We start from the raw sequence: 17547 nt of genomic DNA on the forward strand, positions 1-17547 counted from the left end.
TTTCTTATTAGTATCGTTGTGTCATGTTCATGAAAATTAAATTATTATTTTCTAAACTTACTTAGTTATCAATAAGTTTAATTGCGACGTTAACGATAAATCGCATGCTTTCCCTTGTGTAAGCTGTATAAGGTAAATGTGCCAGCATTAATTCCTCGAGATTGCTTATTTTCGTAATGGCATCAAAATAATTACTCGGTTGTTATTAGTTTCTCAATTAATTCCAATCGCGTCATAAAACTTTATGACCGACGTTTCGGAGAATTTTCCGTATTATGGAGCTTATGACGGTTCACGCTTTATGCCTTGAGTCATTTCGGTAAGATATACTAATTGTTGTTTGTTTAGTCTGAAGGAAGACCACAGTGTATTGGGTATCAGAATGTTCACAACTTCAATACAGAGACTCATTTTTAACTGCCATAAAAGAACAGAAAAATTTCTCTTCTGAACCTCTAGAGTTAGAGCTGATATTGTAATTAATATCGATGATAATGTTTATTGGGATACTAATAAGAGTTTTAACAAAAATATGTAATTCATCATCATCATCATCATCATCATTATCTCAGCCATAGGTCGTCCACTGCTGAACATAGGCCTCCCCCAATGCTTTCCATGTATGATGTCGTCGGTCCACCTTGTGAGTGGACGTCCCACGCTGCCTCTCTTTATTTATACCAATGTCAAGTGGAACTATTGCTTTTCTCTCTGTTGTAGCAGAGTGCTGACTTTCAATTAGCAAAGGCATAATGTAACTGTCTTTCTGTATGTTTGCCTTCGCTTTAGAGTTTGTTGTTATTCGTTTTCGAATTTGTTGTTCCCGGTTCTTCGGGTTGGATGAACCTATTCCTCATTTCAACAGTTACTGCATTTTGTTTTTGGTTCTCGTTTTAATCTGGCTGGTATTTGACCGCAATCGCACCTGATGTTCAGTGAATGGAGTCTAGGATGGTACAACTGCCCTGTAAGTGCCTATTCACTAAACCAAAGCAATTCATGCAATATCATAAAAGTCTCGCGGTAAAACTTATTTCCAAGCTTTTTTAATGTCTGCTTTCGTACAAGTGTTTACAAAACATAAATACCCCTGATTCAATATTTCAAAGAGTTTCCCTCTTCCTGCTAGCACCCCAGCGAGTTGTCGGGGTTTTTTTCCAGCAATTTCCCAGGAATCTGTGGTTGTTAAAGTCCTGCGTAGGGTGTCCATATTTTTGGATGTACTTATACAATAACATACACACGAAGTTGAAAAATTCCTTTAAGTTAGTGAAGACCAAAATATGGTTGGTCTTACTTATTTTACCTTAATAAAAATTTCACAGCGTTTCTTTTCATATTTGTCGTTGTCACTAAGATAATTTTATTTGTTTTCATGTATGCATCGGTGTAAAACTTTATTGGTTTATATTCCGATATAAAGTAAGCAAATTAAAGTATAAGTTGTTAGTCGCCTCGATTCTATCAACCTGTTTCGGCCTGGCCACCCTACTTCCCCCGCTTGCGGTAATGCATTTCGTGCATTTTTCCCTCCCGTCTGGATGACTCGGCGTCCCCCTCCCAGTGAGGTAGGAGGGTAGTGTTTACCTCCCTTAACTGGTTCCAAATGACGTTTAAAACTGTCCAGCCGACGCTAATTTGATGATGGATCGCTTGAGTCTAAAGTTAAGGTTTCAATTTATGACGTTTTTTCAAAGGAACTTTGAAATTATATTCGAGGAACAGAAACTACACAATGGTAGTCGCAGGAGAGGATGCTAATGAATCTCAAAGGGTTTAATCGTGTCAAAAAATTCTTGATATTTTGCCCTAGAGAGAGATCTCTCTAGATAATAGACACCCTTTGGATCAAAATATCTCATCATCATCATCGGGTAATTCATACCCGGTCCTTTCTTATTTATATTGGCAAATCTTACATTCTCCACGCCAGACGGGATGGGTACATCTGATAGTAACGCCCGTATTCACAAACGATGCTTGCTTGAGTGAAGCAGCAAATAGAACGCACAGCGTTGAATAGAGCTCTGTGATTGGTTCGTATGTCATCCTGTGCGTTCACGCGCACTGTGAGACCTCATAGTAATGTTTGTGAATACGGGCGTAAATCTCTTAGTCTTTTCTTTCACAAGAAAAAAATTCTGGAGATTTGAACGCCTTTTCATCCAAATCTGCAGACTTATTCATCCACGTTCAGTGAGAGCCATCTGGTGGTGTCCCGGCAGCAAAAGGACGCGTGCGCACGACCGGAAGTGCGGAGGCCGCATCCTCGCGCCGCTTCCGACGCGCGAGCGACGGGCGCGGGAGATTTGATGTTGTAGAACAGTTGTGACGAATGCTCTAATGCATTGGTTCCCAAACTTATTTGAGACGCGCCCCCTTTCGACCATACAAAAAATTCCGCGCCCCCCTCCTCCAGTCAAGATTATTTATTGGTTGTATCGAGCAGTCTGGAATGCATTCTCTCAGCTCGCAGGTTTCTTACAGATGGCCCGCGCCCCCCTTTAAAGGTCTTTGCGCCCCCCTATTTGGGAACCCATGCTCTAATAAGTATTGGTTACACAATTGTGACGAGAAATGCTGTAGTGCCATTGGTTACAGAATTTGAACGAGAAATGCCCTATTGTTAGTGACTTTTCGAACCCTTCTGGAGCATGAAAAGGTTTTCAGAGCCTCTAATCTAAATATGGGCTTTATCCCCCTTATTACAAAAAGGTAGACTATGGTTTTAAATTTACATTTAGTATGGAAATGTTTTTTTTTAAAAAACCAGTGTTCGTCCCGGGTTTGACTTTTTTGTAGGGAGTAAAAGTTTAACTTTTCTCTGTCTTGATAAAATTTGAGTTCAAAACTTGATTCAACATTCTGAACTCCTTGAATTTTTATTTAATTAGGGCTCAAATTAAGCCCTAGCAGTAATTCCTGATATTAGGAAAGACTATTTTTCTGCTACTTCAGATAAGAGTTCATGGAAGGTCAGTACCTATAATATGTCAAGGTGGAAAAAGGTTGCTTTTTAAACATACCTCGTATCACGATATATCGCTTTGGTTTATAACTTGCGCCACGGCATAGATCCGCGTGCCTTATACAGCCGTTCTAGCATTGAGCTGTCCGGCTGACTGATAGACCGCCATTTGTCCGATAGGGCCGCGGGTTCGCTTCCTGTGCCGTGCGGTTATTACGTCTCTATTGAAGTAAGTCACTTTCAATAAATGTATACATTATGGGTTTTAATGAACTGGTTTTATTCTACGTAACTGCTCTAAGATACTTGTTGTAAAGGTATATTCACAATGCTACAGTACTTGCGCCGAAAGTGTCCCGTTTATGAGTTTATAGGTACGAATCAGACTGGGCGCGTTAGATATGCCTCCTCAGCGACAAGTAGTTCGTAAGTCGTGCGTGACACGCACAGTAGCCAAAAAAGTTCGCAACATGTCTTTGTCACAATCGGAATAATTATGTAAGGTTGCGTTGTCATTTTTTTGACCACTTTGGATGTCACGAACTATTTGACGCTGACTGCACAATACCTAACCCGTGCATGCAACGCGTGGCAGGCAACGTTGTGTAAATGTACAAGAGTCGTACATAAGTAAATTACCAAAATCATTCATTAATCATCTAATAAGCTTTTTTATGACACAAATACTGTACTAATCACTCTTTTAATCCAAAAATTCGTGTTTTATTAATGAAAAATCTGATTGTAGAATATCACTTGTCATCTCTGCTGCTACTGAGACAGACTGGTCACGCAAGCGAAAGTAAACAATATTACGACCGAAATTAATGCCAAAAACAATAAATCACAGACAACAGATCATTGTCCTACAACTTTTTAATATATGGCTCGAGGGCTGTGCAATTAAATTGCAATAATAATTCAATTAGCACTTCAACTGCCTCATTATGTATTATTACGGATAATTACAATAACTCATAGCAGTGACAATGCTTATCACCGTTTAGCATTGACCTTGGGCGCTATGAATAATCCCGATAGAACAAACGTTCATTTACAGGGTTTATTATTAGACGATCCCTGATGTAATAGCACATATTGTTCGCGTACAATGTGACCAATCAAAAGAACGTATTCGTATTGTTTTTGTTCCTTTATGATGACTAGCATCTAGATCTGGTGAAGGTCGCTGAAGAACAGGATCGGTCGTTGTAGAAATCCATGGGGGAGCCCTTTGTCCAGCAGTGGACGTCATTTGGCTGAAACGAACTAGCATCTAGTACTACCACTGGACGTCTTCGTTCGTTTCAACCTTAGATTAATAAAACCTAGATGGATAGTCTTCATACAAACGCTTCGTCAAGAGTGAGGCAAAAATCTTATGTCATTAGTGTCAATTTTGTTGGGGAGTGTGGATAGTGAAGGCGATTTTCCCGAAATAAGGGAAATTTTTAATACGTTTTTAATTATTTTATAATTAACAAAAACAAAACGCATCATGTACTTACTTATTTATTGAATTCAAAGTACCTACCTAATAACAATAAGATAAATCGACTTAAAAGTCTCAATTTCATAAAAAAGGAAGTGTATTTGTACGGCGAACAATTGGGAAATAAATTTTCTTGTTACTGGTATCATTCCCGTATTTAATTTTTGAAAGCCAAATTCAAGCAAAATAAACGTCGAATTGTAGTACTTACTGATGAAATGTAACACTGGTCACTTTCTTTCGTTTTTCTGATGTATTTTAGACACCCTTTCACAGCACAAACCGTTTTAATTAATTAAAATTCGTCGGACGTGTTTACCAATTTTTCACTTTGACAGTTCATGTGACGTTTACGGGTAAGCCGTGCCGGCTCCCTAAAAACTGCCTCACCTTTCGTGCACTGACTATCTATCTAGGTTTTATTAATCTAAGGTTTCAACTTAAAACCGTCCACCTGGGTAAAGGCTTCTCCCATGTGTTTGCACAACGACTAGTCCTGAGCTGCCCGCATCCAGGTGCTTCCCGCAACCTTCACCAGACCGTCCTCATCGTCATTGAACGTTTAACATTGCTCTATTTAGAAAGGTTTATAACGTTACTTCCAAACGCTTTATGTATTTTTTATATTCTCTTTTTATGGAACTTAGTCACAGTTGACTATGTCACTCCGCCGGTAATTATTACAGTTTAGCTGTGATTTCTTGATAGAATTTCTTTAATTTACCAGATTAAATGGTCCGAATCGGAGCTGCCACTTTTGCAAATACAATCTAACATTAACTTGTAGTTACTTTATTACTATTAATGTTATTCAAACTCGTTACATTGTTCACAGTATTTTCCTGTTTCTACTTAAATATTTCCTCATAGACTACGAAAGCGTTTAATAAATCTTTTATAGATCTTTTCGCAAAAAAGCACCTGTGACTCAGTTGTTTTCTGACACTGACCCAGCCCACTTCACGTTTGAATGCGATACAACAATTTTGTGTTCTCAACTCACCTATTTTTAGCAATTATTTATATCCATTTGTAAGGAATCATGTACGCGGTATAAAAATATATTATGTAGACATTGCCAAGACCGTCACCGCTGATCAAATACCAATTTTGCAGTTCGTGCCAAAAGCTAATGAAAAATGAGCAGTGCAGTGAATCATCACTCAGAAGAGTGAACTAGTGTGGATCCTCGATATTTAATATCGACAAAAGTGAAGTGAAACTCATGCACCCGGATTTCAAAGTGAAGTGAAACCTATGCAACCAGATTTTAAAGTGAAGTGAGACCTATGCAACCGGTCACAAAGTGAAGTGATATAAATGATCGGAATGATGTGGTTCAAGCGTGAACCAAAGCCGGTTTCCGAGAAGCCGGTGGAGAATGGAGTGGTGGGGAAACTCCGGAGGAAGAAGGCTGTTCTTCTCAAGCCGACTCGTGAGTCGAGCGAGAGGGAGACCTCTACAGAGAGCGACAAGGAGAGGCGACGGTATTCCGATATACTTGATATGAAAGTGTCGCTAGGTAACGTATGATTTGTATTGTTTTCGACATTGGAGTTTCCTTGCCATTTTGAATCAGGTAAAGTTGGTCATTAAGCATTTTGGTTTTTTGATCCCATTTATAGTGATTTACTACAATAAGTTGACTGTCCTCGTTTAAAATAGTCTTACTATTTTTATGAGTCTTTTAGAGTAGCGTGTCTTGTTAACATTACCAACGAATTCGGAAGTATTTTTGTAATCAATTGGATTCACCGAGTACCTATTATCTTCAATTGAAATCGGTTTGCGAAAAAAATAACGGGTCATATTTATTTTCTTAGAGACGTGATGCGGAACGAATCGTAAAATTTTTCAAATTCGTTCCTTCTTGAACGTTTTTTACGATTACACTCAACTCAACTTAATTGTTGAAATAATTGAAGTTGATGGCGGTTTTTGCGTTTTATTGCAAGCGTTATACAGCTTCAATTAGGAAAGAACCACACTGCACTAAATTAAATACATAAGTACTTCATACAGCATATAATGTAACTCTTGAACAATATGAGATTAAAAATGCTGTATTCAATTTTAACAAGCGTAGTTCAAAAGTTGATAAGAGTCTGATCTGTTAATTATTCAGTTCTGAATTAAGATGTTGTTTTAGATAAATGAATAATCAATCATGAATTGAGAATGTTACTAGGTATGCAAAATCACTTGAAACCTTTGTTACAGTTAAGCTTTAACATATACAAATACATTAGTTTTTATTTCATTCAAAAATATCAAGTAGTTATGATTTTATAGGCAATCAAAGTTCGCTTAAATATCGAGTGCCGCCGACGGTCACGTGACCCCGCGTGACGTACATTCACAGTGTCCGCTCACTACAGTCTAATTTTTTAGAAATCAGCAGAAATGTCATCAAACATGGCCAACTGACATAAAAATATTTTTAGTCTGTGAACTAGTGATGCGACAAAACCTCTCGTTAATCGCGAAGTGAAATTATTGTAGTACTTGCGTATCATCGCCGGGTGATCGTCAAAATACTAAAAATATGCAACAAAGTCGCAACATTGAATGTGAACTGATTATGAAATTTTCGAGAACAGGAAACAAACTGTATGCACAGATGTAATCAAAAAACACACTGGACAGTAAAACAATCAATGATATCCGTAAAGTTATTAAACTTCAAATAGTTGCAAAAAGTTCTGTTTGACAGTGTTGCTACTAGTGACATCTCGCTCGTTCAGTTCTTTGTTGCTCTATTCCGCTAGGGAGGTAATTTAAGATGCTATCAATGAGGGTTTTCGCGATTGAAAAATCCGCCAGATGGCAATACGTAGACGCGAGGTCCAAATGCTGCATGATTGGTTATTTTTGACATGACATTGACAGATATGTCAAAATCCACCAATCACGCAGCATTTGGAACCGACTCTGAAAAAGTATACACTAAAAGTAGAAAATTAATTTTACGTTATCTCCAATATTGTCGAAGTTATCGCTGGAAAACTAAACAAAGTATCGTATATTTTTTATTTAAAATTAATCCGTAATCGGAATAAGTGAATACTTAAAATAATATCGATTAAATTTACAGATTATAGTCTATGACTCACAGGTTACAGCACTGATGTGTCAGAGACAAGTCATAGACAATATGGAGATAACACATGATTTTAAACGTCAAGTCAATTTGACAAGTCTCACAAATTTTCATCGTCCACGTATTTTGCTAAAATAATTTGTTTCAAAGATTGATTTCAAACTTGTATAAACGTGAAAATAAAGTTGGTTTCATGGGCTTGTTAAATAATGTGTATGATATTATGAACACGTAAGTGATTATGGTGTAATTGTGTATGAAAGTGTTTGTTTACATCTCTGCTGGATTCTAAAAAATCAAGGTATAGACAACTGATTTAAACATACTTAAATAAATTTTTTTTGTAAATACATACATATTATACATATTAACACCCAGACCCATTACAGAAATTAAAATTGAACCAAACCCAAACTTGATGCGATTGTGTCGTTTTATTGCGAAGTACCTTCCAGCTCCATCATCAGACCCTGATTACTATTTAGAATTGAAGTACTCGTCAATACAAAACGAACGAGCCCAAACTCGATGGAGTTAAGTCGTTTTATAATGGAGTTCCTATGGCCACCTTCCAGCTCCATCATCAGATCAGCTCCATGTCATCATAATATTGCATGGTCATCCAAATTACATGTGTATGCGAAATTTCAGCTTAATCGGTGGTCCGGAAGTGGGTCTTAATTCAGCTTGCAAGATTCCACCCATACAAATTTGAGCCAGCCGCTGTAATATGACGTCACGCGCAGAAAATGGCGGGCCGGCCGCCGCCCGCACCTTTAAAATTCAATAACTTCGAAACTAATTGACGTATCGAAATAATTCTTTCATGTGTATTTTTTATTTTTAACAGAGAATACAGAAAGCTAAAAAACAAAATTAGTGAACATTCTTCATTATTCCTATAGGAAACTGCTTAAAGTTATAATCCTACTAATAAAAAAATAAAGTTATTATTTAATGGATTGATCACAAAGTTTTTAACACGATTTTAGCAGAATCACACTCAGCCTTGGCTGGTATGTGGTGTGGTTAAAGCTTTACTTTAAAATGTAGTTTTAAACACTGAAAATTACTCCAAAAGACAATTAAAGTAACTGTTATACGAATAAATCACGGAAGTTATGGCTTGCATTTACATAAAAGGAATTAGCGAATCTTTTTAGGGTCGGTAGGTAGGTAGGGTTATTCGTGCTTCATTTTAATAAGTCGTAAAGGAATTCAGGGAATATTTACTAGCAATGAGCGAAATGTATTTATAAGTAGTTGATGTATACATTTTTCGTTATTTGCAACTACTTGAAATGTTTTTGCATTTTGATTCCGCAATCCAGTTATTTGTTTTCACAAAATTGGATTGTTTCATTTTTGAAATAGTTCAGTAAGTTTGTTTACGTCCCAACAGCTGAATCAAACTGGGCCCAGTTTACCACTATCAAATTAGAAAAGACCAAACTAGTCCCTGGTCCAAGTTTAAGACAGGGACGAGACGCCCCCTTAGATACTGGTAACAAATAACAGGAATTTTGTCTACATAGGGGTCACTTAAAAATTAGGGATTGATGGTGCACTAATGTACTAAAGTTAAGAAGTTTGGTCTAATGAGATAAGAGAAACTAAGTGTTACCGAAATGATTACTTTTAAACAAACAATTATAATTTTGTGGCTGCTTTATGATATCAATTCAATATATTATCCATAACGGCTGCAAATGACCTTAAATTCCATCACAAATATCGAATCGAAAGAATGTAATATGAAATCAATGCTCAGGCATCGCGACCGAAATAATCTAGACTGCGAACTACAGGCACCGCTCGAAACTGGAGGCTTAAAATAAAGCACATAATGTTCGTTGTTTCCTCACGTCAAAACAAATTGATTTGCGGTGCCCAAACTTTAGCATTCTGTGACCTATTTCATAATAATAACACAAGTTATTAAATCGCATACTTAAAAAATTGCGATATCGTTACATCCACGTAGACGCGCCCAACCATTTTTCAGCTAATGTTTGAGTGTAATTGGTACACGCTAAATCATCCATGAGTGCACACGCACACTACAATAATGACGCTCGGATTGCTCGGATCCCCGCACCTCGCGCTTCCCTCGACCAAAAATTGCTGGGGCGCGTCTTCGTGGATGAAACGATCTATCTGTACAAAGCTTTTTTCAACTGGATTGTTCTCTAGCCCGGAACAGTTCTTTGCTGTACTGTTAAGTCACTACGGCACAAAATACACCATCCTGCGTAAAATTTTGAAGTGTTTACGTGACGTGGAACACGTTGCTACGTTGCTTTTGCTAGCTCCCGTGAGAGCGAGTGCATTCGGTGCGTTCGAACGTTTTTTGAGGCGCGTATTTTGATAAGTACAACTTAACCAACTCAGGAAGAGATTGTGCTAATGAAAGTGTGATATGTCTTAAAATATTGAAATTCCGCCAACATCGATTTCGTAAAAGGTATGGATTTTTAAAATCAATCGGTTTGTACAGGGAAAAATGCTTGGGAACTGCTGACCGTGAACCATACTCCAGTTAAAGAACTCATTTTGATTAATCGTTACGTATAAACCCATTGTTTCGATATGGCGTATGATTTACGGTTACGGGTATGTTTACTATGAAATTTTAAAAACCTGTTTTACAGAGTTCCCAGTTAAAAATATAGGTCACGAATATTAGGCTACGCGACTTTGTACGCGTGGACCCCGTTTTACCCCCTTAGGGGTTGAATTTTGCAAAATCCCGTCTTAGTGAGCACCTACGTTCTAAAAGGAACCCCTATGCAAAATTTGAGACTCCTAGCACTTGTAGTTTCTGACGTGATGAGTGAGTGAGTCAGTCAGTCAATCAGTGACCTTTCGCTTTTATTTAAATAGATTTAAAAAATTGCATTGTGAGTGCAAAAACAACGTATCTGTGGTTATTTAACTATCAGCCGGCGGCGACCGTGGTGTCGGTCACCGTGGCCTTGAAAGATAAAGCTTTTCACATAACAAAGGCGTGTTAAACATTAGCACTGATAACACATTGACTATGGCTAAAATACATTAACTTATTTTATTTTTCACCAACTTTTGCACCAGCTTTGCTCCAGGGTCTTACACAAGAGAGTAATCGTGCATCCCTCATAATTCGGTTTGGTTCGTTCGTTCGTTTCAGCCAAATGACGTCCACTGCTGGACAAAGGCCTCCCCCAAGGTTTTTCCAGGCTCTTCCCTCGACCCTTACCAGATCGTCGGTCCATAATTCGGTTTAAAATAAATGAATCCTACTCTTCGTTTTCCATTCAAAACGAATAACAACAAGTAGCACAATGATATGCGGTTAATTTTGCTAGGAAGCGATTTACAAAGGCTGAGTTGCACCACCTAACTTTAACGGTAACTATGACGATAACCGGTGCATTTTGTATGGAGTTTGACAGATTTTTGACGTTGTTCATAGTTAAAGTAAGATGGTGCAACCCAGCCAAAATAGGAAATATTCTAATATCTCATCCACGTTGAGGGAACATTTGTGTAACAACCATAAAGTTAATATTCCTTCGGAATAGAGCAACAATCACGAGCTGTCAAACGAAACCAAAAATGAGATGTCATTTGTGTGTGTAAATATAAATATGTGTGCATGCTAGTGATGTATGTCGTTACTTTTCACATGAATATCGATATCGATTTATATTAATTAACACCTAACAGTAGTAATATTAATGGAACTAAAATAGGATAGAATGTCCATATACAATCCGTATATGGGAGAGTGGAAAATAAAAATAAAACTCAGAAGATTAAAATGATTTAACTGATTTAATTGAAAGAGCAACAAACATCAAGACATCCATACAAACTTTCTGATTTCTAATTAGTAAGAGTAAGTCAATAATTAAAATTGATAATTCTGACGATAATGTAAAAAATAGGATTCTAACGAATGCGATGTAATAATAAAAGACAATGCCGGAAATTGGCGTCTTTTTTTTTTCGCGCGGCCATCGACCAAACCTTGGTTTTTGATTACAAAATAGTGTAATAAACCAAACTTACTATGACATGTATACCTCTAAACTCAGTCTGAAATGAGTTACGAGCATCAGAAGTTTGATGATTTTCATACTAGATTTGCTGTTTGCGCGCAAGTTTTGTAAGAAATTGCAACAAAATAATGACATTGTATGTGTAAACAAACAATACCATCCATTAAAGGATCCAGACATCAGTGTGCAGCAGAATCAGCGCAATAAAAAAATAGCGCAATATTTTGTTACAATTTCTTACAAAACTTGCGGGCAAAAAGCAAATCTAGTATGAAAATCATTAAACTTCTAATGCTCGTAACTCAGTTCAGACTGAGCCGAAGCAGCCGAAACGTCAAGCCGTGAGTACATAATGTAACTCATTAATAAACGTCGCGTTAAGACCCGTGTTTGACTATTTCATATAAATCAGAGTTTAATTATAACTTATAGTTAAACATTTTTTATCAAAACAATGAAAACAACCAGATCAAGGTAATAAATTGACATTACTAACCAACGAAACATCATCAGAAGAAAATGAAAATATTTATTGCCAGAAATAGTATTATTTTAATTAAACTTACCGGAACAAACTCTGTAGGGATTGCACATTTTTTCAACGTGATTCTGGCTCCAATTTTTCGAAAACATTTACTATCAAAATGTTTGCTACCTACATAAAGTGGCATATTTAGTTGGAATCCAATTTGGACGATTAATTAATTTGAGCCATGTTTTTCTTACATCTTCGTTAGTCGGAAATCTGAAAGATACTTTACTAATTAGTACCTATTATAATAGTCAGAAACTCATATTATTACATTCCCAGGTGACTGTGATAGACAGTGCACAAAATATATTTATCGATTGTGGTACAGCCCTAGTGTAAAACGAAAATTATTTCTTTACACAAAATATTCATAAATTCTGGATTATGTGCATGAAATCTTTGCTTACAACTTAAATTAATGTTTAAAGAACATAATTATCACACTAAGTGCTTAAAATTCTAAGCGCATTCACAAAAATAAAGCTAAAGTTTGGAGGTGTCGATTTCAATAAATTTACCTGTGAAATGAATATTTTGCGGGATTATTTCTCTGGTTTATATCACAATCAAGGACGGAACAGGTCACCATTGTATTACAATAAAAAAAATCCAAAACTATACAGGATTTTACGAAATTTTTAGAAAAAACTGTGATTTGAAATTCTGCTTTGTGCCTCTATGTGTCACTGCCTGTCAAATCTTTTGCAAAAATGGTTCTATTGACGTGACGATGATAGCATCACACATCTCTTTTTATCACACAGGGTTGCAGATAGTGACATCTCGCTCGCTCATTCTTTGTTGCTCTATTCCGAAGGAATATTAACTTTATGGTAACAACATGCTTTCAGTTGTTTCAGGAATCAAAGCAAGGCATAATACCAATACAATACGTGCTGGCTTTTATTCAGCAATGTCGCTCAAATGTCTAGTTTCAAAAATAGAGGACTATTATACATACAGTCTATTTGGCTGTTCTATTACGTATACTATGTATCGTAAAGTTTTGTAAAAATCGATCGAAGTAAAAGACATGCGGGTCAAGGCTCGCATATTCGTGCTTCCTGCACATAACAAATGTCATTTTAGTTACTACTACTTCTAGTTAAGTTATTAACCAATTAAGACAAGACAATAACTGTATACGTGGCGTCTATTTTGTTTATGATATAAGTCCGCTTCAATTAGTTCGTACAGGGATGTTATGGACATCCGTAACCGTAACCGTTTCAAAAGTTACGGATAGTTTCGGATGTAGGTAGTTTAAAATTATTATTTTTTTGTATAGCATAATTATAAAGACATAATAGCCTGATCACAGCCTGATTGACTTACCTTTATAATGCCATCTAGTATCAATTTTTTTTTATTCGATGTAAAGTATGTGGCCATGAATGAACCATGTTGGACAACTATTGCAATTTGCATTCTAAAGCACAGATATCCGTAACCGTAACCGAAACTTTCGGATATCCGAAATAAAAAAAATTCCGTAACCGTAACCGAAACCGGTATAATATTATTCCTATATCTGTAACCGTATCCATAACCGAAACTACATATCCATAACATCCCTAATTCGTAACACCCAAACCCAAAGTAGCTAAAAAGTTCTCAACACGTCTTTGTTACAATAAAATTTGAATAAGGTTGTATCACAAGTTGTATTGTCAACTTTTTGGCCACTTTGGGTGTTACGAATTATTTGACGCTAACTGTACCAATTAAAACTATAGTTTTCCGCGACTTTGTCTACGTACGTTTCTGTACCATATTTAGTCCTATCAAATAAGGTTCTGTTGATGTCTATCAACAACATCTCATTTAATCACCTACGTTTCTATGTTCTTTGTCTTTATACGCAAAGTAATTTATTTATTCCTTTTTATTAATTTTTTCTCGCTACAATTACTTAAGTTTGGTATCGACACTCCCCTTTAAACTACCCTCAAACCCTGGCATATGGGTTATTTTTAGCTATAATTGTTCCTAGGTGCTTTTGACGATGCTCTTGATTCGTTTTCATAAAGTTGTATACTGATACTATGCTGGTACTCTAAGAATCTAACATTATTTCGAAAAATAAAAACTACGCAGTTAAATTTTTCTCTCCTTCAACTAAATGAAAAGTTTTCTGGCTAAATAACTTTCAACCTTATTCCTGAGCCTCTACGTTGGTATATTTACATTGAATCCACGGTTTTGCATACAAAAGACATGTAAAAAACTTGAATTGGAGCGGATATTAACCGTCTGGGTGACGTCACAGCACGTAACCGATCGCGTCTCGACTCGGCACATAATTTTTGCATATTTTAATTAAGAGCAGTTTCATAAGTAATTAAATAAGTTATAATAACAGTATGTTATTTAATACGTGTAAGCAAATGCAGTAAAACTGTGTATGCCGCTTTTAGCAACTAAATGGGTACCTACGAGTTACGATGACCCCTTTTGGTTTTAATCAATGCTAATTAAAGAAAGCCTAAGAGAGCGGTCACTGACCATAGTCCACGAGTTCGAAATTAGTTTCCAGCTGAAAGTTATTTAAGTTTGATTATTTTTTGACATGCAAGTTTTTTTTCAAGCATTGCTTCAACAATTTCCCTATTTAGGCATATTTAAAAATACTCAAATTAAGCTCGTTCTCAACAAATCGAATCGTTTTCATTGCCGCATGGTCGTATTTTCGTCCAAGTATAACTCGTTTTACCGTCTCCCTCACCCCATCATCCCGTCTCTGTCTGTCGCGCACATCTTTACGCACTACGTCCGCTCGTCGTTTTTTGCCATAAAGGCGCGCATTCTGCGCACAGTGTTTTATTTTGGCTTAGAAGCGGACATCCCTGTTTTATTAATTCAATCGTTAGATATTACTATTATGTATAAAATTGATGAAAGAACTAGTAGTTGTATTTGTTTAGTTTCGAAGAAATATTCGATTTTGTGATTTTATAAAAAAAACAGTTTTAGAAGCATATTTTCTAAAAAAAATACATTAAGTCAGAATTTTATAAATAAATTTACCTATCACTATAACGTCTACCTTTATGCAAAAATAAATGGTTATTGCTGCAGTAATTTAGGAATTATTTAATAATTTATGATTTTCAGAAAACATTTTTTTCTCCGTTGTCCTAGAAAATTGGCAGCTATATTTACTTTATATTGATGCATGATATAATTATCTATAATACCTGAAAATATTTCTTCGAAACTAAGCAAATACAACTACTAGTTCCTTCATCAATTTTATACATAATAGTAATATCTAACGATTGAATTAATAAAACAGGGATGTCCGCTTCTAAGGCAAAATAAAAGACTGTGCTGCGGTGACTCACGCGCATTGAATCCCTCTCATTGATTAAACGGTTTTGTTCGGACCTCTGAGGCTGAGGTCTGAGACGGTTTGTATTACGACGCGAATTTTAACGGCTCAATGGTACGTTTTAGGTAGGTAAAGTTATTATTGAAGGTTTTTGGATTTTAGATTCCAGTTGGAATTTTGGCCTGAGAATCGTTCTGATCAAAGGGTTAGTTAGGGTGTCAAAGTGTTATAATTTATGATAGACGTACTTACACTAAAATGATAATCAAAATATCTTTCATTTGTGTAACAAACAATCTTCTACTGTTCTTTTTTACCTCTAATCGTAGAAAGTCCATATTGTTATATTGTGCTCTGAAAAACAATCTGATAAGTCAAATATTTTGTTGCAAAAGTTCGTTCTGAAACGCTACTGATTCTAAAAATTCTTTCAACCATGAAAATACTATGCTTTCAAGTTATTTATTTTTATTTCGGCAATAAACAAAAAAAATGACAAACGATGTGTAAGTATGGTCTACGTCCATAAATCATTATAAAAATAGTAAATTGATAAGTTAATCTTACTAGGCCATTAAGAAAAGTAATGTTTAGCTGTTTGTCTGGGAACATTGTCGCCACGTACATTGTGGGGTGTATTTATAGTTGACTTATTTTAGTATTGTGCCATACGAGGTTGTTGATACGGTTACATATCGGAAGTAGGTACCACGATTGTGAGAACATGGCAGATCTGGTACATTTTTTGTTTAAAAAGTTAATATTTTTTGTTAAAAAACGTAAGAAAATAAACACTTATTTATTTCAATGATATCAACAAGACTCACATAGATTATAAAATTGTCCTGAGAGCTGTATCATAAAATCTCCTACTAGTCTCATCTTATCATGAAGAATAAAAAAATCTATGTAATAAAAGTTCTAAAGCTACTTACTACTGATAAATCACATTGTTTACATTTTGATTAAATCAAGCTTCTAACAATAACCTCCAGATATTAAAACAACTGTGCATATTAAACGTCTATTTGTTATTGTTAAGTATGTTTACATTGCGCAAGAGTTCACAGCGGTTTACAACCCCAACTTAGTTAACTACTAGATAAGATTAAGATTATCTCTTGAGTAACCAGATGAGATGGATCATAAAACGATTCCATGGTGTAAATCCCGAGTATTTGGGCCATCCAGATAACACTGTTGTGAGAGATCCACTGGTATTACGGGACTATTCCCACCTCTCGTTATCGCCGCTGCAACTCCTGTGTAGCCAGGATCTATTGCTTGACCGCCAATAAAACCCAACCAGTGATGGTCAAGTTTGTCCTGGGGGAAAGTTAAAGTGTAACATATAGGATATTTTTCAAAAAATCGCTTGAAAGAAAGCACGGAAATTTTTCTTTGTCGCGTTAAGGTCGTCCACCAACTGTTATTGAAATGTGCTGAAGGTTTGAGGCAGGCAGTTAGAGTTTACATATTCCAAACATTCAAATTTTCCTAATGACAATGACAGAATTAAATAAATTAATTTAACCAATAAATGCAGTCGATGACGTTGTAAACAAAATACGTGAATTGTAAAAGAAATAACTATCGCGGTAGTAGGTATTGCTTAAGGGATTCCCAAACGTGTAGGCCTTAAGGTAAATAAATGAGCCATATAATTACGCTGCTTTCGAACTTTTTCGTGGAAACCATTATGTACACTGCATCACGTATATGTTGTATCATAATACGACCTATCTATGTACTGTTACAAAATAAATACTACGATACGAAAGTATTCGGTGGTTGCCTAATCTTGTAATTAAAAAACAAATTATTTCCTCTGGTTGAAGGGAGACAAAATTTCACGTTACGCTAACTCTGTTACCAAATAAGGCTAATACAATACATACTAATGAGACTTTCTAGAAGTCCCACCACTTACCCATAAGTCCGACTCCATGGACATTATTTTACAGCGTTTACCAACCTATCGGTAATTTATTCCAAATGTTGTAAATGTTGGGACACAGTCCCATGTAACCGTACTTTCGCCACGCTCGAGTTTGACAAAACAAAACGCGATTTACATAAAATTT

At 36.0% G+C, this 17547-nt stretch overlaps 1 protein-coding gene across 1 annotated transcript in view; it reads left to right on the top strand.

Annotated features, from left to right (window-relative positions):
- The window catches only part of LOC135084380 (uncharacterized), a 104620-nt gene that overhangs the window by 18849 nt on the left and 68224 nt on the right, over positions 1-17547 (top strand). Inside the window, exon 2 of the mRNA XM_063979155.1 lies at positions 5577-5982. Coding sequence (XP_063835225.1) covers positions 5781-5982 — 202 coding nt within the window. The 5' untranslated portion in view covers positions 5577-5780. The remainder of the gene's footprint in view (positions 1-5576; positions 5983-17547) is intronic.

The sequence above is a fragment of the Ostrinia nubilalis genome, chromosome 26 (assembly GCF_963855985.1).
Source record: "Ostrinia nubilalis chromosome 26, ilOstNubi1.1, whole genome shotgun sequence".
Lineage (NCBI taxonomy): Eukaryota > Metazoa > Arthropoda > Insecta > Lepidoptera > Crambidae > Ostrinia > Ostrinia nubilalis.